The following is a 23,593-nucleotide window of genomic DNA, read 5'->3' as shown; positions in this document are numbered from 1 at the left end:
TAGTTTATCTGCCACTTTTAGCCATTACCTTTTTATCTGCTAATGTCAGCTATTTAGCTATTGCTAATAGCTAACAGTTTAACTTAGCTTAGCTGAACACTTTTAGCAGTTCCCCTGTTTACTTGTTGTCAGTCTCTTAAGTTTTATATTCTAAAGTTTCATTAATTTCATGCTTTTGCAATATATAACATTTCCCCGCATCCTCTCTTAATTCTTAGCTAGCTATTACCGTTTATCCGTTAGGCTACTCTTAGCTAACAGCTTATTCCCTGTTGACTTGCTGACCTGTTTTCTTGTGTTCTGCTGACCATGTAAATCAGCATTATGCATACATTTTTAACTATATAGTCCAAAAATATTTTTGTGGGACTGACAGATTGTTCAGAATAAGTTTTACTAAACCTCTCAATTATATGCCATTGTGGACAACAAGTAGCCTAGCATAAAATCACATTTCCACTGTCCAAAGCCCCCAGGCAAATATGTGAACAAATATATTAACCAAAATGTGCTTGTATGCCTGAGATTTCTTCCTCTAAATGTGCTTAGTTACATTCTGCTGCAGCTTGCATGTGTGTGTTTTTACTGCTGATGGCACAGTGGAGGATTTATTTGAACAGATGTGAACTCTCAGTACCAGAGTGACCTCAGGTCCTACTTGGCTACACTGCAGCTGATCTCTCTGCCCTGGAATAATAACACTCAGTTTAACAGGCTGACCTGTGGACGAAAAAGCTCGCAAACACACTGTCTAATAAGTCGAGGAATAAGTCTACATTTCCTCTCACAAGGTAACTGAATCTCTCTGTAACCTTATCAGAGCGTGCCTTGCTGCAATGTGGAGTGCATATGTCAGGGTACGTCCTTGTCTTCTGTGAAATATCTCAGTTACAGTAACCAGACAGTACAGTAAAACCAGAAGTTATATTCCTTTCAAAGTCAGATATATGGCTCGGGATTTATACGCTCATTGACTGAAAATGGAGGGTTTTATACCAAATGCACTGCACATTAACAGCGTTGAGCATGAGTTAGAGGAGTCCAGAGGTTGCCGACAAGAGCCATAAAGGAAGTGAATTTATGTCTTAGAGTGATACAGGCGGGAGGTCAGAGGCAGAGTTAAGTGTGTAGGGTCGACAAGGATGAAGAGACAGCAATGTTTGGATAGAGGACAGGGGAGAGTGATTCTAATTTATACCCCACTAATTGGAAACAGCAGAGTCCTGCACCTGAATCGCATTCTCGGCCCTGTGGCCAGCGCTAGGCCTGGGGGACGTGGGAGGGCGATGAGGGCTTTGGGGGGGTGGAGGGATGGACTGGAGGTTAGGGTCAGTGTCAAAGGCAGCATTGTTGTTTCTATCCCTGCAGCCAGGACAGAGGTTTTGTGGTGTGTGCGTGCATGTGTGTGGATTTGGAAACGCAAGATGCGCGTGTCTGAGCAGAATTAGTGTGTGTATGTTTGAAATGTTCTGGGGGTCATGTTGTTGTGACAGTCTCGAAAACACACCACACACACACACTAACGAGGCCGGAGCCAGAGTGAGGACCACCCTGGTGCAACAGAGAGAGAGGAAGGAGGGGGAAAAATCAGCTTAATGTGTCATGGTTTCAATCTGACACGATCTAACATATGACATGGCTGGACTTCAGCAGTCTTAGCTTCCTAGTTAAATAAATATGACAGCCTCCTGAGGTAATTACCATGCTGTGACCAAGTTGAGTCATAGCATCCGTTAATTATGAGATGGGCCGTGTGAATACAATCCCTTTTTTTTTTTTAATCCTTGCTGCGAGTGAGTTTCTGATGTCTGTAATATTTCAGTGAGTGATGGTGTATTCAGATGTTGGCTGTGACTGGGGTCTGGCATTGTGCTTAAAAGTGAAGTAATCTTGGAATTTAGATTGAAAAAACACTGACGTTGCTTGACGGGCTTCATATCGGCACGATCTGTTTGCACTGCTAAGCCACAAGTCAAATCCGGGCCCAGGCCAGAGATTCCCACCCAAGGGCACTGGCACTGTCCCACAAGAAGGTAGTTAAGTGAGGTCCATAAACTGTATATGAAAGATGATGTCACCCGTGTGTTTGTGGACTCGAGATAAGCAGTTTGTCTGTCACTATCTTTTTTTTTTTTTTTTTTCAGGGGGTGGATCTGCCTGAGAAAAAGTAAAGAAACAATCCCTCATACTGGAGTGAGCTGTCAATCACAAAGTAGCCAAAACTTAAAGAATCCCCTGTTTTATTATTTATTTTACTCTGAATGGGACCATAATTTATAAAATGAAATTCATCTCATAGTCACTGAAACTTGTAATTAGTGCTTAAGACTACAAACTAATTTAGAAGGGCCATAAATAAGGTGAAAAGTTGCTTAATTTTCTAATAGTTTTCCATACAATCTGCCACCAGAGGAGTCGCCCCCTACTGACCACTAGCAACAATGCAGGTTTAAGAGACTTCCACATTGGCTTCACTTTCATCTGTCTTTTCTACACAGTCTGAGTATCTCAACTAATTTGGAAAAAATAGAAAGTATATAATAGATATTTAAATAAATATTCAGAGAGTCGATACATTTGAAACATTTACTAAATTTAAATTGCATGAAAATTTGACTGAATTTGAATTTGAATTAATTTGGCTTGTAGTGTAAAAACATTTTGAAAGCCCAAAAAGAGCAAAAGAGCTCTACATAAATGCCAGTCTATTTAACAATATATACAACAGAGTGAAATGGGGCAAAATAAATTTGTCTAAATGAGCCCATTAGAGTAAGGTAGCTTGCGGTCGGAAAGGAGCACTCAGGTTTTTCAGATGGAAAAAAAAAGAGGGTAACACGGGCTCTGAACTAGAGATTTATGCCTGTTTTTCTAATACTGCTGTGTGTCTTTGTGCGTGCGTGCTTTTGTGAAAGCAACTCATCAATTCAGTGCTAAGTGACGAGCTGTCAGCTTTCACACAAAGACAGACAAAGACCCCCTTAATAGGAACGATGCACAGTGCAGATAAATACACATAAACCCCAAAAACCAAATTTCTTGAAAAAAGGGGGGAAGAAATGGCGGCTGGATTTAGACATATGGGGAACATATTGGTGGCGGATATCTGATCACACGAGTTTCCTCTGAGGAGAAGAGAATACAACAGGATTTAGATGTGGTGGGGGCTGTTTTGTTTCCCTTTAAGTGTGTGTCAGTCGTCTGCCCTCCTTGAGGATGTGAGAGAAAACGTTTCTCTCTGCTTCATCGCTCCTCTTGATCGACAACTTGATAGCCTGCGCACATGACTGAGTGTGCGCAGGCCAGAAAGACACACGCACACACGTCCCACTGTAGTGGTTTGCAGAGAGACAGTTGTCCTATGATACTGCTTTTTTGGTTCTTTCCACCTAGCGTGTATTCTGTTGACTGAGCTCTGAGCGCACATCAAAGCTACCACAATCTGTCTGTTTCTCTCACGATTTGCCCCCCCACACACCACGTCGATCTATGACTGAGCACAAACCATGCACAAACTAAAACACATTTGTATATGTGTATGTTATGGGAGGGACTCTGCATTTTCTTTGATCACTGTTCATCTGACATCGAATTCGTTCCTTTGTAGCGTTCAGAAACACGATCGATTTGTTATTTGACGTTGAAATCCTTGATTTTAAAATAGCCGCTCGTATTCTTTCCCTTTGACAGATCATGTTACTTTTTTGTGTTGAAAAGACACAGAACCAAAGTTAGTGCGTGCGGGGTATCCCCAGTTTTTTTCCTCGCTGTCTTATCATTTCCACATTGATTCCACTGCCCTCTCTGGGCTGAAGTAAAGCCACTGCAGCTGCACATCTTAATCTTACTTTTCCCTTCATCCTGCCTGTCATGTTTACTCCCTGTTTCTCTCCCTCCTCTCTTCTGCAGGATGCATGGTTTCAAAGGGACCACAGAACAAATCAGAGGCCCATCCCTGCGCACCAATGGCCTGTCTCTCATTTCAGATGGAGATTGAAGGGCACGTCTGCTCCCGGGGCGCCCACCGCCCTGAGGGCCTCTGTGTCTCCCCTGCGTGAGAGCTGGACCGCTACGCGCACCAAAAAACCCGTCGACCCCCGCAATCGGCTGTCTGGTGAGCTCAGTCGCTGGAAAAGCCCTAAAAAGCCTCGCCTACATCCCTTGTTAGCTCAAGGCCGTGTGTGTGTGGAGTGTGTTTTGGGTTTGGCGTCACTTTGAAAAGATATGACAATAAACGGGCCCTTGAGCAGGAGTTATTATGTGTTTGGCTGAGAAGCGGGAGCTCGTGTTGCCTCGACGGAAGCTGGATCTTTCCCAGCGTTGTTTTGAGGTGCTTTGGGTTTGTTAGTCATAGCTTACTGTAAAGTGCCTCCTGAGACGCTCCTATTTAGAGATTGTTTTGTGCGCCTCGACTCTGAAGTGGTATCACGGGCCAGCTCCCCTGGCTTTTTCCTGGCGGAGCATGTGTCAGGCTTGTATGCATCTGCAAAAAAAAAAAAAGAAAACAAAAAAAAAAACAACCGAGGCCACAGAAGATCAAATCCAGGTTTGGACGGCGCATTGTATCAATGCGAGCTGTGGCTCCAATCTCCCAGAGTATCTGTCTCCAGCTCTGGTCTTTCTAGGCCTCCATTAAGCTCCTCTAGCTTTCATATGACACGCCGATACCCATCATAAGCTGCATGACAGCATATGGACCTGAGTGACATTTGATGTATGTGGCAGGAGCGAGTGCAGCTCCTCTTTGCGTCTCCCATTCATGTGGTGGAGGCAGGATTAAGACTTGATCCAATAGAGCAGAAGTGGAGGAGAACGAGCCGGGGTCAGATCTGCCTTGAATTAAGTCAGTGTTGCAGCAGGAATAATACAGTCACCTCCCCCAGAACCCAATAATACTACTGAAGGATAATGTGTGTGTGTGTGAGTGTGCTTGGCCTGTGCCGAGGCTGCGACCAAACCACAGGCTGGTGTCCTTTACAGAGAATAGGGGTCTCTGTTGACGGTTCAAACACAGCCCGCGGCCCCAGCTTCAAAAAGGCCCCCAATCATCGCACCCACTTACAGCCAACGGCGCATGTCACTTAATGTGGACCACACTATCCATCAATTATGGTGACGCTCAGGGGCCATCTAACACCCGCACCGCAGCTCCGCGTAGTGAGTTGTCTTCTTCTCTGACTGAAGCCCCCCTCCTGCAATCCTCAAAGCCCATCTGCTGCAGGAGGTGCAGCGTGAGGCCGCTAACTCCTCAGAGCTGTCACACCAGCAGAGCTCAGGCTTTCCTGCTTCTTTCATCCCCGCGATGTTTCGCTCCCTAAAGCTCATCCTCCTGCAAACGTGGCCTCCTGCAGTGCGCTTTAATAGCTCACTTCACCCCTTTTCTCATTCTGATTGTCATCCTTTTTGCACCATTCCCGTCATGCCATAGATTCCCTTTGAAGCGTCCCAACAGTAGGCTTATCCGCACGCCTGTAAGACACACGAGCCCGTGACCTTACCCTCCTACTAGCTGTGTATCTGTCCCTTGGCAAGCGAACTGAGTCAAACTGGAACTCATTTATCGTCATCCGATTCTGACATGTTGCCACGGGGTATTAGTTAAGCCCCAGTGCCTTTTTGGCATCCAAGTGTCGGAACGTATGTTAAGGTTGTACGAGTGAAAATAAATGACACAAATGTGGCGACCATATTGGGAAGTTCTCTTTTAACAGACGGATGACGGCGGGGCGTACAAACCTGAACCAGACCGCACATCCGAGTCTCAGCCCTTTTTCTCTTTCTCCCGTCTCCAGTCGCTGTCCGCACAGGACATCTTCCTCTGTCACATCTGGACGGGGGTGTGGGCGAAGAGGATCGGGTCAGGCCAGAGGGGACGAGGGGTGGCTCTCGTTCCGGCCGATTCGCCGAGTTGTCCTCCCGCTCGAGTCAGCTGCTCGTACACGTGCAGAAGCTTCGGCGTGCATTCATGCGTGTGTGTGTGTGTCCATCAGAGCCCTAACCTCAGCAGCTGTGTGTGATTTTGTATTCATGTCATCTGGGGGGCTTCTTTCCTGTTGTAGTTTTTTTCCTTTCCTTCTTCTTCTTCTTCTTCCTGTCTGTCCTGACACCTTGTTCTGTGCGGTGGAGGCACTTTATGGTCAGATCATGGATGGGACCTGCTTCGTATCAGCTGCACTGCCTCTATTTCTGAGTTTCCACTTCATCTGGGAAATAGTGCACAGACGCTTTTCTATTTTCAGCAGTGTTTCAAATTTAGGAGAAAGGACATCCATGCTCTTTTTTTAATAGCTCATCTTTGTCTTCCATGTTATTTCTGCCATTTTAATTTCTTCTTTTTTGGTTTTCAAAGCAGTTCTTTTGGTATGAAGTGTTACTAATTGACATTCATGAAGGTTTTCTTATATTTAAGTGCACAGCCTTAATTCATGCATTTCAAAAAATAATTGGTGGTTAAAATTATCCCGTAGCTATGGGATATAAAATATCAACTAGTTTAAAAAATGTTTATAAGACATATTTGAGATTTTCAGTAATGCCTATATTCATGTACTGCAGTTAGTAGAGCAGTCTGTAATAGCAGAGAGAGACATGGTACTCAGTTTAAAAAGCTTTGGGAAATCCTTTTTTAACCTTATTTTTGAGAGAAAATTATCAACCACTTTAGGCACTTTTGATAGCTGAATGATTATATGAAATGTTTTAAGTTTGCTCTGACCGTTTAAATTTAAATTAATTTAGGTAATACTCTAAAACAGCTCCCCAAAAATGTGCCCACAGGCAGGGCCGAGTGGAAAGATTGATAATAAACCTACATAGCTGATGAGTATAGTGTCAGACAGCTAACTGTAACTACCTACAAAATACTAAGTTTGTAAGAGTTAATAAAAAGTAATAAATCACTGCTTAAATGTTTTAAATACAAATGTGACTAAATGATTAAAAAAAGCAGCATTTGGAAAATATGTAAAATCTTAGAAGTTTGTCAAAAAACACATCTGGTGAATTTTAAAGCTAACGTAAGAAAAATAAAAAGTCTGGACCCACTGTTTAAAATTTTACATTTCATATTTAAACTACAGGATACTTTAAAACAAATTCTAACACAGCAGTAATTACATTTTAAAATGTAGAAATAATTAAATGAAGCATCACATAACTCTTCTTCTTCTTTTAATGATTATTTCCTATCATAGTGTGGACCCGCTGTCGAATACTCCCCGCTGGACACACACAGACACAGACGCGCAGTCGGACGGGGCGAGCACTGCTTGGTAAACAATCGCAGCCACACATGCTCACGCTAGGAAGGAACATGAAAACAGCACTAATGGGAAAAAGATGAGAGGGCTCACAGCGAGCACACCCAGAGAGAAGGAGGAGAGCGAGCCGGCAGTCGGACACCGCTCGCTGTCTCAGCCCTGCATGCCGGCACACAAAAACAGCCCTCAGATAGAAAGATAGTTCCTGAGGTCACACTGTTTAAAAAAAAAAGAAGGAAAAGGAAAAAGATTGGTGGGTTAAAAAGCACTCAGCTGATTTACAGCATCTGTGAGCTCCTGTGATTATTTTATCCGAACGTTATATTATTATAATTTTGCTGTACTACTTTATTTCTTTCCAGCTATTAGAGCTAAATTACCTACATTTTTGCTTTTTTGTCAAATATATTTAGAATGTTTGATTTACCCATAAATTTTTCCAGTTACAATCTGGCAAACAGTCATATTTATTTGTAAATGAAAAAAACTAAATAAAATGTTAAACATGTTTAAACACTTGCCATAATGGTCGTGCGCTGTTCCTGTAAAGAAAAGAAAAAAAGAAGGACGGCCTTGTGCTGTGAGGGGAAAGAGTGTGTCATCTTGTTTATTTTCCTTTGGTTTGCTGTCTTTTTCCAGGCCATGGGGCGCGATGATAACAAAAAAATATTGCGGGCGTCCGTGTCCTCACAGCGGACTGCCCTCCCCCACCACCACCACCACCACCATTACCACCACCCGACGCGATCCGACGGGGACCGCAGGGCCCTCGCAGCAACATTTTTGCCCTGAGGGAGAGGAGCAGAGAAGTTACCGCCTGTGAGTTAATGACGGCTCGCTGCTGATTCCCCTCACATGTTTTGCTCGTCTTTTGGGGGCTTTTTGCTTATTCGTACAGGCACAAACCAGCTCCTCTCTCTGTCCCAGTGAGGTCTCATCCTCCAGAGTTAATACTGGCCGCCGTCACAAGCTACGGAACTGGTCTTGATTAGTGCTACTGAACTAAGATACTTATGTACGCCACATCCTTCTGGAAAAAAAAATAAAAATAATAATAATAATTACACTCCCAAAAAATTCTCATTAATTTTTCTCCAGACTTCCAACTCCGTCTCCGCGCTCTCTGCCTTATCCGTGGTGTGTATCCACTAAGACTGAATAATATTTGGACAGGTGTTCTTTCATATACGTTAACTCAAAGGAGTCTAGCGTGCAGTTTCATAAAGCAGGGGAAAAAGAAGCATATCCTGGTGACTGGGTTCTGAAGTTGGTGCTGTATGCTGTAGTCTGTACTGTATGTGTAATCCCTAACAATAAAAAACTGTTTAGCACTAATTTTCCTGTACTTTTAAAACCTTTTTTTCCTCCCCGTTTCAGACAAGAGGAGGCCACATCTGGAAGACAGATGTAGTCCCAGAGCTTGTTCTCTCCCTTTGACTCTTGCTCTCTCTCTCACTGCTTCTCACTCACTCTCTCTTTCTCCTGTCCTTCCCTCCCTCTCCTCTCTTTTTGGGAAACATGAGAGCCGGGCTAATTCTCTCTCTCTCTCTCCCTTTTTCTCCCTGCCTTGCTCTCTCCCTCCCACCCTGGCCGGACCACCCACATTCGGAAACGCCTAGCTGCTCCTGAGGCAGAGCCGCCGGCAGCTTAGAGAGACCAAGAGGCAACAGCGAACAAGAGAGATGTAAGGACGGGCCATGACGGACGGTTTAAGCAAGAGTGTCAATTACTGCCGTGTCAAAGCCACAACCTGCCATTGTGTGCTGTTGAGAGAGTCTGAGAGACTCATCTGCTCCAGCGTGAACCCTGGGCTTTTGTTCCTCACACCACGGCTATCTATATCCATTCATTTTACTCTGCAGCATGGTAGAAGCCATTGTAGAAAAGCATCTCAAGAGAACACATACTTAGAGAAAAGTAACCACAGCTTAATCATCCCTGTGAAGAACAATCACTTCAGATTAAAAAAATCACACTGGAGTGTACTTAAAACAGCAGCTTTTATTTGCTTGGTAGGCAGTAAATGATTATCTTTCAGTTCACCTCAAAAAACTTCAAACTTCTATATAAAGGTCAATGTCACCACCTTGTGGATTCTTCTTGGTATTGCCTCCTAACAAAAGTGTTTCAAGCCTTCACTGTGCCCTCTCTAAAAAGCATAAAACAGGTTCAGGAGTTTTTACTTAATGATAAATAATTTCTTTAGAGATCAGTAATAGTCCACTCATAAGGACGAGCTGCTTGCCAGGTTATGAATAATCTATTTGGCTGTTGTATGATATCCTTTTTATAGGAAAGTTAAAAGGATACTCAAAATATTCACAGTAATAGGTTTAGATGCAGTTAGTTTGAAGTACTAGTGTAGCACTAGCTCTGCAATCGATGTCAGCTTTGCAAAGCTTTAACTTCTTTAAACTTGTTGATTTTCATGTTTTCGCTGACTTTTTTCATTGACAGAGGAAGGGAGGGAAAAGCCTACGCCTGCCCAGCACCAAACAACAAACACAGCAAAGTCAGAAACTAGCTTGTGAACACAGCTCTTTAAAAGGTACATATTTTCCTCAGAAGCTGATGGAGATCAAAAATAGAGCTAAAAGGAAAGGCAAGTTGGACAGAACCAACCACTCCTCAACCAAAAAAATAACACTGCTAGCAAGCTTGGTTAGCAAGCTGCATTCATCAGGACATCTCGGATGCTCTGTTAGGTCCCAGTCACAGAGGCCTCCACAACCACCTGATAACTAACGGTCTTTTGGAAAAAATGCGCATTCCCTGATCAATTGGCAAGCGGTTGCAGAAGGTTGCATGCTGTCATTAGTTGAAATAAGGTGTGTCCAGTGCTCCACTGAAAACCTCTGATTACTTTGGTCACAGCAAACTGCTGCAGTCTCCCACAGTTTGCATGGAAGACAGGTTTTCGCTGCCACTCAGTGGTTTGTTTACAGACAAGATGGCGTCTTTATGTACTTGAAGTACAGAAAGAGGCAAAGATCTGAGTCATGCCGACAATATTGAATACTGAGCTAGCAAAAAAGACAGCAGCAGTTACATTTGAGAACAATACATACCAGCCAAAAGATTTTTCAAATCTAGCAAACCCTAAATTGTCCTTATTTACTGGTTAAAACTGATCTATAAAGCATTATTTGTAATCAGGGAAACATGCTATTTTGACAAGTGTTAGTGGGTAAGCCCATAGCCCAGTAATACAGTGGTTTGTGCAACACAGTAGAGTGACTTTAAGGTGCAACTTAAACATGAGATTGCTTCTCATTTAGTTTTCTCTGTTTTTCTTCGCCCCACTTCAGTAGCCACAGACCCCACAGTGGCCCCAACCATACCTCCATATGTCCCTCCCACGAACAGGCCGACCAGGGACCCCAGCAGAGACTCCCTTCTGACCAGAGAGGACAGCCACCTAATCCACCCTGTCAGCATTTCCCACAAGCCCCCGAGGAAAGATGGAGAAGAGGAGGAAGGTGAAACATCAGTAGAGGGAAAAATGCAATCTACATCCACATTCAGGTCACCTATGCTCCTCTCTGCTTCTTCCCGGACCTCTTCCAATTCTTCCTCATTCTCCGGTTGGGAGTCTGTGGGAGACACCTGGTCATTCAGCTCCTCTCTTCTCCTCTGTCTCACTATCTCTGCCTGCCTCTCTCTCACCCTTTCCTCAGCCTCCTGGTACAGAGGGCAGCTAAAGTGTAAACCCCCACTCTTCATAACTGCCTGCTCGACTTTCTCCAGCAGCTCCTCCACCGCTGTCTTTCCATCTTGTTGTCCACTGCGGGCTTCCAGGGTGTGGTAGCGCTCTCCGCATTTCTCCACCAGCTCCATTAGGTCCTTCCGCCATGTGACAAGGTATTCTTCCAGCTGCTCATCCTCATCCAGCACATCTGTGTGGGTGAAGAGTATGATGGTATTTCTGCTTACAGCAGAGGAACCAAAGAGCTTCTTCAGGACATCCAGTGCCTTGGCTTCTTCATCAGCCGGCTGGTTTGCTGGCACACAGAGCAGAAAGGCGTGTGGCCCAGGGCTGGATGAGGCAATGAAGGAGGAAATATACTTTCTTCTTTCCTCTGAGTTGCAACCTGAACCGTGCCAGGCTGGACTAGAGACTATCACCACCTGCAGAGAGGTGACAGAAGCATAAAGAAAAAGCAATTACCATCGATTACAATGCACCTGTTTAAAAAAAACATCTGTTATTTACAAAGATATTTTTTACTTTGTTAATCTTAAACTGAACTCACTACTTGAATGAAGTTCAGTCTATGTGTGCATGGCAATTCCAATATTTCTTCCCAAATTTCATGGATATTTACACTTTTATAAGGATTAAAGTCAGTAAATTCAGAGATTTACTGAACACATTTTTCATGTTGGAAACAAAAGCACTGAAAAAATATGAAAAGACTGAACTATATTGGACTGCACTGTTGAGATACTGATCCACCGAAAGTTACTACAACCTACAGTTTGTTAGCTAGCTTTGTCCTGTAAGTCGTTCTTGGATGTCAGAATTTGAATTGCAGAAGCCAGTTTAACACAGATTTATGGATAAATCCGTTACCAGTGAAAGCTATGGCACCAAGGAACAAATCTCAGGGCTCAAACACAACTAATTCGAATTACTACTTGAGGCCCACTCCAAAAGCGAGTCAATACTCTGCTGTTAAAATACTTGACTCAGAAATAAAAATAACACATTTACAGCTAAAACAGTTTTGGGCTCAATCATATATTTACATCCTTATAACAACTGTATGTTTGTATAATCCACTAATTTGAATTTTTTAAGGCTCAGTTAAATTCTTGTTTGTGGCCCTTTGGCCTGTTTTTAATAGCTTATCTGACAAATAACATAGCTTTCTGTGTGGCACAGCCCGTCCGAGAAGTCTGCACTCCAGTTTTGGTTTGTAAAATTTGAGTATTTTATTAGTTTATTACAAGGCGTTAGCCAGTATCTCTGTTTGTTCATACAGTTTACAGATGCAGGTTGGCAAGCAAGCTTGTTAGCATTAGCTGATGATATAGAAATTCACAATCTTGACCTAATATGGTCACTTCTGACTCGGAAAAAAAAAAAATTCTTGGTGGAAGCCAAATCCTAATGTTAAAAAATTAACATTAAAAAATGTGGGTCACAACCACAGTGACTACATCCATCTTTTATTTACAGCCTATGTATATAACATCTTAATCTCCCTCCCCTTCATCCTCCTGTCCTTCTCCATTGTCAGCAGTTCCTTCACACTAATAAATGTAGCTTGCCTTGTTTGCTTATATAAGAATTACACTAGGCAAGCGTTTCACAGTAGTATCGTCCACCTAGCCTTCCTTGGAGGCTGTAAAATAAATTTAACTGCATTGACCACCCAGCAGACTCAGGTGTTTGTTTTTGCTTTGGTGTGAAGGCCAATGGTAGAATTACCGAGCCACATTTGTTTTTGTTTTTTTATACATAGTTGACCATATGAGAGCAACAGCTGCAAAGTGATGAATATATTTAGTATCAGCGTGCATCGAGATTTTACACCATAGAGTGCATATAACAAGGCTATGGTTTTACAACTAACGCGTTAAAACAAACCCAGGTCTGTTGGCTCAGTTTCTTTTGGCTGGTGCGAGCGCTGTAAACCAAAGCCTCGAGCAGATACGCCCCGAGAGTTTCACAGTTGCTTATTTTTTTGCAAAATTTTGAAACCCAATCATGCTTAATTTTGTGGGTTTTCTTAATCATTTAAATGTGCCTGGTTGGTTAAGCACACGTTTCTTTTTTCCTGTGGGGTAAGAAACTCAAATGAATACTGCAAACTGGCTTTTAAATGCATTCGTGCTCATTGTTGCATCTGAGTACATCAGCTCGCATTTCAGATGAGAGGATTCAGTGATGTCGACATGCAGGAAGGCGTTTACAGGAAATGACACTGGACAACATTCAGAGCACATCTACTATCTGCACGATTAAGCAGCAGCACGTTATCAAGAAGAGAGAGCGAGAGACTTTATTATGAGTTACATTTTCTTTCACGCAAACATGTTTCTGTTATTAACCATTGTAACCACAGGTGTCGCCAAAACAACCAGAAATGGATCCTTAATATTTATCATGTATATAACTTTTTCAACATATATGTTTATTTCAAAGGGACAATTTATATATATTAACACAAGCCCTTAAATCCTTCATGTAAATATGCCACACAGGCTCATTTTCATCTGCAGTCAATTGCAGGTTTATGGCAAACATTAAGAGAAACACGAATTTGATGGCCAGTTTGTTGTCTTCACCACTGTAGCTGACAGTTCTTCAGCAACCTGCTCCTTGATTTTAGCATGTAGCTGTAAACCAATCAGGCATAACATTTTAACCACTGTCAGGTGAAGTGAGTAACGCTGATTGTCCCTTGATCATGGCAGTTTTTTTCGGGTGGGATATATTAGGATGCAAGTGAACATTTTGTCCTCAGAGTTGATGTGTTAGAACAAGGAAAGCGGGCAAATGTAAGGATTTGAGCCAGTTTGACGTGGACCAAACTGTGATTGCTAAATGACTGGGTCAGAGCATCTCCAACACTGCAGCTCTTGTGGGGTGTTGGGGTGTGGTCAGTATCTATCAAAGTGCAAGGAAGGTAGAGTGATGAACCAGTGACAGGCTCATGGATGCACCTGAGGAGCAAAGGCTGGCCTGTGTGGTCCAAGCCAGACAGATAAGCTACTGCAGCTCAAACTGCTGAAAAGGTTAATGCTGGTTCTGATAGAAAGGTGTCAGAACACACAGCATTACAGTTTGTTGTGTATGGGGCTGTATAGCTGCAGACCAGTCAGGGTGTCCATGCTGACTCCTGCCCACCACCAAAAGCTTCAACAATGAGCACATGAGCACCAGAACTGGACCATGGAGCAATGGGCAAAGGTAGCCTGGTCTGATAAACCACATTTTCTTGTACATCACATGGATGGTTGGCTCCGTGTGCATCCCTTACCTTGGGAACATCTAGGACCAGGATGCACTGTGGGAAGAAGGTGAGCTGGCAGAGGCCGTGTGACGCTTTGGCTAATGTTCTACACGCAAACCTTGGATCCTGCTAACCATGTGGTTACTTTGACATACTTACTTAAGCATTGTTACAGAACATGAACACCCTTTCAGCCGGATAATGGACCCTGCCACCAACCAAAAATGGTTCTGGAATGGTTTCAGGAGCACAATGAGTTTGAGGTGTTGACTTGGCCTTCAAAATCCCCAGATCTCAATCCAATCGAGCATCCGTGAGATGTGCTGGACAAACAAGTACAATCAATAGAGGGCCCACCCCCCCCCCTTCACATTTTGATGCTAGATACCTCAGCACGCCTTCAGGGGTCTAGTGGAGTCTGTGGTTCGATGGGTTAGGGCTCATTTTGGCAGCAAAAGGGGGACCAACACAATATTAGGCAGGTGGTAATAATGTTATGCCTGATTGATGTATAATCATATTATGAACATACATCTGGCAGGTTAGGTGGGCTAAATGTAGGTAAATTATTACTGTATAGACTAAACTTTAAACTAAAGCATATTAAAACTAAATTGTAATAATTTTGTCTGACACAGGCCTCTCTTGTAATGAGACATTGAGACTCAATGGGACTACCTTTATAAATAAAGTTAACGAAACAAAAAATACATAAGTAAAAACAACAGAGGACCCAAAATTGAACCCTGAGGTACTCCGATATTAATGTTAACTGTTTGAGAAATTAACACATAAATAGATAATAAAGTTGTTGTTTTTTATTAACATTTATACTCATATTTTAAGGTATTATACTTTGTAAACATCTGGCTATAATTTTTCAAAAGCACAAAAGCGACATGCAGACTTCAGAAATAAGCAGGTGAACTTATAAAGGACCACAGTCCATATTGTTCAGTTATTGTTACCTGTCTGCCCGCGACTTCCCCTCTGTGCTTGCTGCACTCCTGGACAGCATCATCATCTGTGTCCTGCTGGTAGTCTTGCAGGCCGAGGATTTTGCATATTGCAGTTTTCTTCCCTGCCCCACTCCGGCCCAGCACTACCAGCCTCAGCTCTGCTCAACAAGAGAGAGAGAAAAAACATTTTAATGACACGATGCACTTATTTCATACACTGAAGTGTGCTCACTTTAAAGGGACCGAGTTTTTAAATTCACTTATAGCCGAAAATGACTGGCATGTATAAGCTGTCTGCTCTTTATCGTGCGAGTTGTTTACAGAGATAAGGCCCACCCTGTGTGCCGGGTGTGCGTGTCGTAAGCTCGTCTGCTACGTTGAGCTTTGAAGCGTTTCACCTCAGCTGGCTGCGCCCTTTGCAGCTGCTGCTTCTTGTAAACCGACCGTGGATGAGCCGCGCCCCTAACTTTCCTCTCTTATTTCATGGTTTCAGCCACATGCGAGAAAATTTATCAAACCTACCTGACTGTGTAGCAGATGCTGACATTTCTGCTCCTGCTCGCTGTCGTATGTAGCGTTGAATCAGGCGTAAACACACACTTCCTAATTCCTGCGGGCTGACTCAGCCCTGCCTCTGACACTGAAGTTCACTCCGCCAGAGGTGAACACAGCTCCATCTGTTGTGGGAAGTGTTCATGGCACCATCCGCACATCAGGGGATAGATGTTGGCACCGAATTTTACAATTGTTAACCCCGGGGGAATAATTTACTCAGTTTAACTGGATGAGTTTATTTATCAAATGATCAGTTGGTTTTTGAGCATAGACTTCTTACTCATAAGATAAGGCAGATAAGCCATTTATAGCTGCACCAATCCATCTGCTGTTAATGCAAATATCTAACCAGCCGATACTCGGTGCATTTAGAAATACAGACAGGGTCAAGATGACCTCCTGAAGTTCAAACTGAGCATCAGAATGGGAGAAGAAAGGTGATTAAAATGACTTCGAACATGGTCTGGATGCTGGTACCAGACGGCCTGGTCTCAAACTGCTGATATACTGGGATTTTACCACACAAACATCTGTAGGGTTTATACAGAGTTGTCTGAATAAAAGAAAATATCCAGTGACTTCTTTAACTGTAATGTAAATAATTACAGCCACAGTATGCACAAGATCTGACTAAACAACGCATCAAACCTTGAAGCAGATGGGCTCCAGCAGCAGAAAACCACACATGGTGCCAGTCTTGTCAGAGACTGAGGCTACAGTTCACCAATCAGAGAATAGTGGATGCTACCTGGTCTGACGAGTCTCAATTTCTACTGTGAAAATTGAATGGTAGGGTCAACATTTGACATAAACATGGAAGTATGGGCAAAAAATATCAGCTGAATCTGGGAAGTGATCATTTTAATGTTGCCACATGGTTCAAGTTTAAGCCGGCGGTGAATTGTTGGAACAGCTCTTCACTACAACAAAGTCACACCTAAAGGTGTATTCTATCAAGTTTTCACATGTTATATACACAGTAAAATATTAAATGTATAAAATGATTCATTTATACAGAATAAAAGAACAACTAAGCAGATGTGAAATATATTACATTATGTCAGTGATGAGCAGGGAACTTAAAGGTTTCTGTACAGTTCTGTAAAAAAGAAAAAAGTTCAATATGTAGACATGTATTGAACTGTCACGCAATTAACGTCCCACTGAAGAGCTAAGCACACACACACACACACACACACACTCAGTCCACTACATCCATCCATAAAACAGACAGTTGTACAGTAACAGTAAAACCAAGCTGACGTGCCTTTTAAGATTAACATGTTCAGTAAAATGTTCCATTTAAAAATACAGCAATTAGAAAACTAAGAGAAACAAGTTCTTAAAAAAATACACTTTAAAAACACGTAGATGCTAGAAATATCCACATTCTTCAAATGCAAAGCCGAGGCTTAAATTAAAGTCCGAAGGATCTCCCTGGTCAAGTGTTTCCTCCAGATTCCTAGTCATCTTCTCCTCAAAGTCCAGGCATGATGTAGGCGATGTTGTCCAACGTATTTGACTGACAGAAGGAGACAGAGCTTTGTTAGCAGGCTGCGATAAAAACCACATATTATACAGTGAACGGTTATCAAAAACAGAACTGTGAAGAATTCAATGAAGCTGATGGTACAATACCAGGACGTTTCGAGGACATCCATTTAACTGTGGTATCTGTGCTGTGAGACAGGTCAGCGGGCCAAGCGCACACAAGATAGAGTCCAGAAGAACAGACAAACTCCCGGATACAGCCACCATCCCCTAGTGCGAGAAAACATGCCTTACTGGTTTCATTGCACATCAACGAATTCAATTTAAAAATTTGCATTTATGCTTTCATTTCTAGATAAAAGCTTTTATAGGTGTGCGCATTTAAAACTCACCTCTGTTTCCTGTAGCCTATGTCCAATCAGGGACAGAGACTCTCCCAGCAGCTGCAGGTGAGCCGCTGCATCGATGGGATCGACATCTGGGACTCGAGCCGGGGACAGGGACATGGTGCCAGGCGCTCTGGTTGGAGACACCACTCCTGTCGATGTCCCTGCAACTTTACAGAGAAAACGGCACTTACAGACAGCAAGCAAAGATCCAACAGTGAGTGGACGCAAACCACCGCGCTCACAGTCAAATATACCTTTGCTTTTGGTCTCGCTGGACGTCTTGTGTTTGACCGTCGTGGCTTCAGCTTTGTTTTGTTTGTGCTGCAAATACTGAGCTTTCTGCCTCCAAACCTACAGAAAAACATACACATGAAGCATACCACCAGCACTTAAAGGCATGTAAGCCACACTGGATTATAGCAAAAGACAAAAACTTACCAGCTTGTCCTTTTCGGGCATCGCCTTCCAAACCTCTGCCAATTTTTTACTCAGTTCGCCAAACACTTCAGATTAAATATGCAAACACATACAGTTTATATGGGTTTCTTACTGTTAGATTTAAAGTACTTCATCACAAATTATACTGTGTTTCAAAGTTTTTCTCACCTAGTCCCGGCTGTTCTGCATTTATGTTGACCCTGTACTCCTTACAGAACACCTGATACGCTGTTGTGTTTTTCTTTTTGGGCTTGATGACAGAAAAAAAAAACAACAACAATTGAGCACATCATTAACATTTACTTACAAAGAACGAGAAATGTAACTAAATACTATTTCACCTTATCTTTATCCTTCTCGTGCTTGTCTCGATCTTTGTCCTCCTTCTTCTTCTTCTCTGTCGTACCGTCGCTGCCTTGGTGGTGGTGTGGAGGGATCGGCGTGCCCATGGCATACATAGGGCCCACGGCACTGTGAGTGACCGTGGGATGGGAGTGACTGTGGCTCTTTGATGAGTCTGGTGACAGTCATACAAAGATAAATGGGCAGATGTAGAGTTAACTACACTGGCTTTAGAAAAGAAATGGGCCCTTTTGTGAAACATTATTATGGATAGAGTCAGTATTAATACTCATCAATTCAACTGCCCAATAACTGCATTAATTCTCCTCTAAGGAAACAATGACACAATCCTGTGTTCTTCTCTGATGACGGTTTAGTACCAGAAACAGCCTCAAACAAAGCACAATGCTTTGCAAAATATGCAAGAAAACTGTTCCTGCTAAAAGTGGAAACCACAAACACGCGATCAAGTGCAACCAGACTATGAAGGAGGAGATACTAGCAGTTGGTGTTGTGCAGTCTAAAAGCAAACAAATTCACTCCATATGACAGGAAGAGGAAATTACTGATTAGGTTAGACGGTGGGAACGCTGGGCTTTAAGCAGCTGGATAAAAAAAAAAAAAGCTCAACCCAAGATCCAACATCCCAGGTGGAATTTTTTTTTTAAATCACTAACAATATTGTGCAGCTGCTGACTGCCACTAATGACAGTAGCTAACTGGAAAAGAAGGATGGCAAATAACCTTTATTTACTTACACTTATAAATGCTGCTGAATGCAAGTAACATTTTTCTGTATCATCAGTATCATCAGAAATATTGTTATTGAGAATCTGGAGCCTATAGCACCCTCCTCCCAGTGGTTTTTAGCTCACATTTAGTTCAAAGTGCTTCAAAGTGACTAACTCAGAGAGGGACCTCATGACTAACCCCACCCTTTAAACATGCCTGCAGGCCAGTATCACTACTAGAAAAAGAGGTGGTGGCTGCTGTTTAACCTACATCATTTTAAGCTATAAAGCTTCAGCAGTCACATCAATTCATTTCAGCTTAAGCGTGCTGTAAAATATAGCAGCAGTGAATAGGAAAAGAATCACTGGCTTTTCCTCTGCCAACGTTACAGCTGTGTTTATAATACAAAGAGCTTTTAAAGACTTCAGCCTCTAAATGCCACCTCCTTCCTTGATATCATTTGCGAAAGCTCTCGGTGAGAACTAAAGGATAATGAAATGCTCATGCTTCAAACATAGCTAAATCCCACACTCGACAGTGTCCTCGAAAGCAGAGTTTCCTGGCAGAAACCTTCAAATGCCATTTCCCTTTGTCATCAAAAGTCACTGTGTTGACAGCATTAATCAGAAGACAAATCACATCACGTGACATTCAAACCGGTCAGGTCCCATTCATCAGTCTGCTCAGACTGTTTGTCATAATGTTGTTTGCTAACTTCACGCACTAGTTTTTATCTTAATGTACTTGACATGACAACAATATACTCTTTCCACAGTTGTTTATTCTTTTTTTGTTGATCACATTTTTATCTCAGTTTTATGTTTATCTTTATTTTGAACACTATGCACAGCGTAGTTTGTTTTATCTTTATCATTGTATATTCTATTACAGTTGCATTGTGTGGTTACTGCTGATCCTTGTTTCATGCTGAACTCTGCTTTCATGATTTTTAATGACTTCAGTTGCATTTTTAGTGATTTTGCAATCACTAACCTATGCCTCACTGACCTGAGGTGAACACTGAACCTGAACATAGGAAGCTGATTTTAAAAATGCTTACTGAAAACAGAGGATATCAGACAGACAGAGGTTTTGTACCTGACACATTTAGTTTGCTAGCCCTAGAAATGTGTCTGTCACCCAGAGAGGAACAGCTCAGACTCCACTTGCCCTCCTCACGCTGTCGAGCACTGAAATACTTTCCAAATTAACTCATTATCGCCCTGCAGCTGTTTGTTTTTTTCCTGTCTTTTTACCAACACAATGACAGCGGATTTGATTTTGACATTTGACAGTATGTTACTATACTACTATTTTAAATAGAGCATAAACTGAAGCTAACTGTATCTCAAGTAACTACAGACTTATACAGACATACACTGTTACCTGACTTGAGGTGGAAAAAGTGTCATATTTAGCCAGTCCTGTTGGCCACTTCGCTTAAGCCTAAACTATTTTTAGAGAATGCTGAGTTTTCTGGAGTTGCCCTGATGTTTTATTTTTTTTTTTAACTTAGTGTATTGCATTTAGCTGCGTTTTTTGAAAGACTGATTGCACCACATTAATACCTTGACTCAGGGTAGTTATACCAAAGCGCATGACTTTGGTATAACTACTCTGTAAAACAAGGAATTTAAGTATCACTGTATCAATGTTAGTGTATTTCCTAATGTTTCTAACATTAGAAAAGTGTATTAGTATAGTAAATCAGCACTTGTTATGTTGTTAACAGTTATGGTTACAGTTATACTGACACTTTGAACAACTAACAAAAACCATGAGCAGAGGTGAAGCTGACTAAAGCTAAATTTTCCAAGTGAAACCCTGATGCAGCAGGTTTCCTCTTGTCAGCCATAAGGAAACCAATTATTAAATGTTGGCATAAAACCACAATAACTGCTGGCAGCTAGACATGAGTCTGGCTTGCTGGCTAACTAGTAAAGACGGCCCAAAAAGTGTAAACTCTGTTTTTATGATCATGTATAAACAATAGAGACGCCTCTGTTTCCACAGTTTGATTCCAATACCAAAAATGCAGGACAAAGTCTTTCCAAAAAAATGTTTCTGAGTGAACTCACCGCTAAATCCTTTGCTGTGCTTCTTGTCCTTCCCACTTTTATCCTTGTCTCTGTCTTTTTCTTTGTCCTTTTTCTTTTTGCTTTTCTTGCTCTTCTTCTTCTTTTTTGACAAGTGCGTATATGAATCGTCTATAACCAGTTCACCTGCCTCCAGTTCTGCCCCAGAAGAAGAGCTTTCATCTCCCATGCCACCTCCATAATGTCCTTCATACCAGAGTAGAATAACAAATATTAATTTAAGAAAAAATAAAAACTGAGGAAGTGGATAGTGTGCTGTGTATACAGAACTGTGCAAAAGTCTTAAGTCAGACTTTTTTTGGTAAGTGATTAGTCCAAATTTGAACATTTTTTGGTCGAATGTACAGATTCATCCTACCTTCCACTTCCACCTCTTTCCCCACCACAGGCAGCGGATCTCTATTCTGCTGCAGCTTCTTCTTGGGCGACTTTGAAGGTAGTGCCCCCTCCCGATCCTTCTCCTTCTTTCCCCCTCCTTTGGAGGAGTGCGGCGTGAATGGGAAGCTCTCTCCCTCCTCTTTCTCTGGCGACATGATGAGCTTCATCTTCAGCCCATCCGCCTCACGTAATGTCAAGGGCTCTTCTTTGGGGGCGCCGCCGTGGAACAGAGAGGATTTGGAGGAAGAGGAGCTGGAGGAGTGCTTCTTGGAGGAAGATGATGACGAAGAGGTGGGACGGGAGTGAGAGAAAGAAGAATGGCTCCCCGTGCTTCCGCCGCCGCTGCTCTCACGTTTGCGGTCCTTGGAAGAGTGCGAAGAGAAGGACGGGTAGGAGGGCTTCTTATGCAAGTGGGGGCTGGGGTCTGAACCTGTGGCCAGGGGAGAGGTGATAGCCTGCAGGAGGCCCATCGCCGTATCTGTGGGATGGGATGATGAGGGAGAAGAAATGGGCGGGGAGCGGTCCGCGGACTTGTGCTTCTTCTTGTGGGGAGGAGGGCCTGAACCATCATGGTCTACTGAGAGAAAAAAGGAAGAAAAATACAAACACAATTACAAGAACACAACATGACAATATATCTTCCCAGTGTTAAATTTAAACACAACCACTCACCTCTGTAATAGTAGTCATCGCTATGCTTTTTCTTCTTTTTGTGCGATTCTCCTCCCAGCATGAAAAGTTCTGAATCCTGATTTAAAAAATATCAAAACCATAATAAATAGCTTCCATCATGAACACTGACGGTGAGCTACTGATGATAAATAACTTACCTTTGGCCTTTTCTTGGAAGACTTCCGTACTTCAGCAGCAATCTCTTCCTCTTCCCTCAACAGATCTTTGTACGACCTCCTCTTCTCCCTCTGGCTGCGACCAGCCACGAGCCCCCTGTCTCCCTCCATTCCCACATCTAAAATGCACAAAATCCACGTCATATTTCTCGCTTCCACAAGAAAAAAACCCCCCTAATTATTCTGATCACATGTGCATCTCGTTCAGAAGAGCAGCAATTAGACTAAAATGCAGTTTTGTTACAGTTCGTTTGTGTTTCTGGGTGTGCAAAAGTAAAATAAGTCACACTTCATTACCAATGGCTTCTCTACCCTTGATCTCCTCAAAAGCCATGGTCTCCCCTTTAACCACACTTGATATGAGATGTCAGACAACACCAAGGCAACACACAGACCTGTTAAGTAAAAACACCAAGAGCAAAAATCAAACACTAGTCCAGACATTAAATAACATATCAACACCAGGGGAAAAGCGAGTCAGAGCAGTTGCAGTAAATGTTACAAGTGAAAATAATAGTCAGGTATAATTTCCTTGCAAACAGATTATGTCTTGCTTTAACTATTCCCGGTTAATTCTACACTCAGCCCTCCAAGCAGCTTGGATGTACCTAAAAGTGCTCAATGAGTAGCAGTTACTTCAGGAAAAAATACTATTTGTGTCTGCATTTATAATATGGCCTCACTCATATAAAGAGTTACAGAAAATTACAGCTAAAAAAAATTCCCGCCTACTTTCGTAAAGATACACAAACACACCCCCCTCTCTATCCACTTTGACACTGTCGCTTCCCAACATTTAAAGGCTCCCAATCAGTCATGCCGAGTGTGCCTTCAGCTAGCCGGCAAACACCGCTAAGGAAAGCCCGAGGCTTTCCCCACAAGCTGGGCCGCGGTCAGCTCAAGTGGACAAAAGAGACCCGCGGGCACGCGTTTAACTCCGCTCCTGTCTCCAGCTCCTATGCAGTGCTATAATGTGTAGTTTGCAAACACCGGGAGGTGAGGAAAAATAAATTTTACTACCTCCAAGAGATCTCCAATTTACGCGGGTCCCGTCGCCATCTTTAGTATCGGCGAGACAATACGCGTCGGTGCGAGGGGAGGGACTTAGGTAACGTAGCCAATCGGCGTAAAAGTAGCCATACTA

At 42.7% G+C, this 23,593-nt stretch overlaps 2 protein-coding genes and 1 long non-coding RNA gene across 8 annotated transcripts in view; 1 reads left to right on the top strand and 2 right to left on the bottom strand.

Moving 5' to 3' along the window:
• LOC120439930 overlaps nt 1–10,706 on the top strand; it is a 61,877-nt gene extending 51,171 nt beyond the window's left edge. For 2 of the 5 annotated variants that reach the window (XR_005612843.1, XR_005612846.1), the window contains 3 exons: nt 3,910–4,114; nt 7,194–8,943; nt 10,568–10,706. This is a non-coding gene — a long non-coding RNA (uncharacterized LOC120439930). Of the gene's footprint in view, nt 1–718; nt 792–3,909; nt 4,115–7,193; nt 8,944–10,567 lie in introns of those variants that run through there. The other 3 variants (XR_005612845.1, XR_005612847.1, XR_005612844.1) reach the window with 3 other exon arrangements.
• On the bottom strand, nt 9,241–15,849 carry si:dkeyp-69e1.8 (uncharacterized protein LOC100001340 homolog). Its single transcript, XM_031748334.2, has 3 exons — nt 15,703–15,849; nt 15,190–15,338; nt 9,241–11,387 (listed from the first exon to the last, which is right to left on the bottom strand). The coding sequence occupies exons 1-3, from the start codon at nt 15,725–15,727 to the stop codon at nt 10,530–10,532; spliced, it is 1,032 nt and encodes a 343-aa protein (XP_031604194.2). The 5' UTR covers nt 15,728–15,849; the 3' UTR covers nt 9,241–10,529.
• Nucleotides 15,850–16,575: 726 nt separating this feature from the next.
• Nucleotides 16,576–23,543, bottom strand: hmgxb4a (HMG box domain containing 4a). 2 transcript variants are annotated; one of them, XM_039611652.1, is made up of 13 exons: nt 23,470–23,543; nt 22,747–22,844; nt 22,432–22,568; nt 22,274–22,349; nt 21,582–22,178; nt 21,206–21,409; nt 18,395–18,570; nt 18,222–18,303; nt 18,054–18,118; nt 17,870–17,966; nt 17,619–17,782; nt 17,374–17,496; nt 16,576–17,257 (listed from the first exon to the last, which is right to left on the bottom strand). In XM_039611652.1, exons 2-13 carry the CDS (start codon nt 22,781–22,783, stop codon nt 17,213–17,215), a joined length of 1,803 nt encoding a protein of 600 aa, XP_039467586.1. In that variant the 5' UTR covers nt 22,784–22,844; nt 23,470–23,543; the 3' UTR covers nt 16,576–17,212. The 2 variants fall into 2 exon arrangements, with proteins under 2 accessions (XP_039467586.1, XP_031604223.2); XM_031748363.2 differs by having other exon boundaries at nt 21,582–22,175.
• Between the last annotated feature and the right edge of the window lie 50 nt (nt 23,544–23,593).

Source organism: Oreochromis aureus, linkage group 4, assembly GCF_013358895.1.
Source record: "Oreochromis aureus strain Israel breed Guangdong linkage group 4, ZZ_aureus, whole genome shotgun sequence".
In the NCBI taxonomy this organism is placed as follows: domain Eukaryota; kingdom Metazoa; phylum Chordata; class Actinopteri; order Cichliformes; family Cichlidae; genus Oreochromis; species Oreochromis aureus.
The sequence above is the reverse complement of the archived record's forward strand: the minus strand, read 5'-3'. Positions and strand labels throughout refer to the sequence as shown.

Bases quoted from the DNA above. Each gene is read 5' to 3' on its own strand.
- si:dkeyp-69e1.8 (XM_031748334.2), bottom strand. From the start codon at position 15,727: ATGTCAGCATCTGCTACACAGTCAG. The intron at 15,339-15,702 runs GTAGGTTTGATA...CTTGTTGAGCAG, and splicing joins AGCATCTGCTACACAGTCAG to AGCTGAGGCTGGTAGTGCTG. The intron at 11,388-15,189 runs GTAACAATAACT...ACCTCTCTGCAG, and splicing joins GGGAAGTCGCGGGCAGACAG to GTGGTGATAGTCTCTAGTCC.
- hmgxb4a (XM_039611652.1), bottom strand. From the start codon at position 22,783: ATGGCTTTTGAGGAGATCAAGGGTAGAGAAGCCATTG. The intron at 18,119-18,221 runs GTGAGAAAAACT...TTTAATCTGAAG, and splicing joins TGCAGAACAGCCGGGACTAG to TGTTTGGCGAACTGAGTAAA. The intron at 17,783-17,869 runs GTATATTTGACT...TTCTCTGTAAAG, and splicing joins CAGCGAGACCAAAAGCAAAG to TTGCAGGGACATCGACAGGA.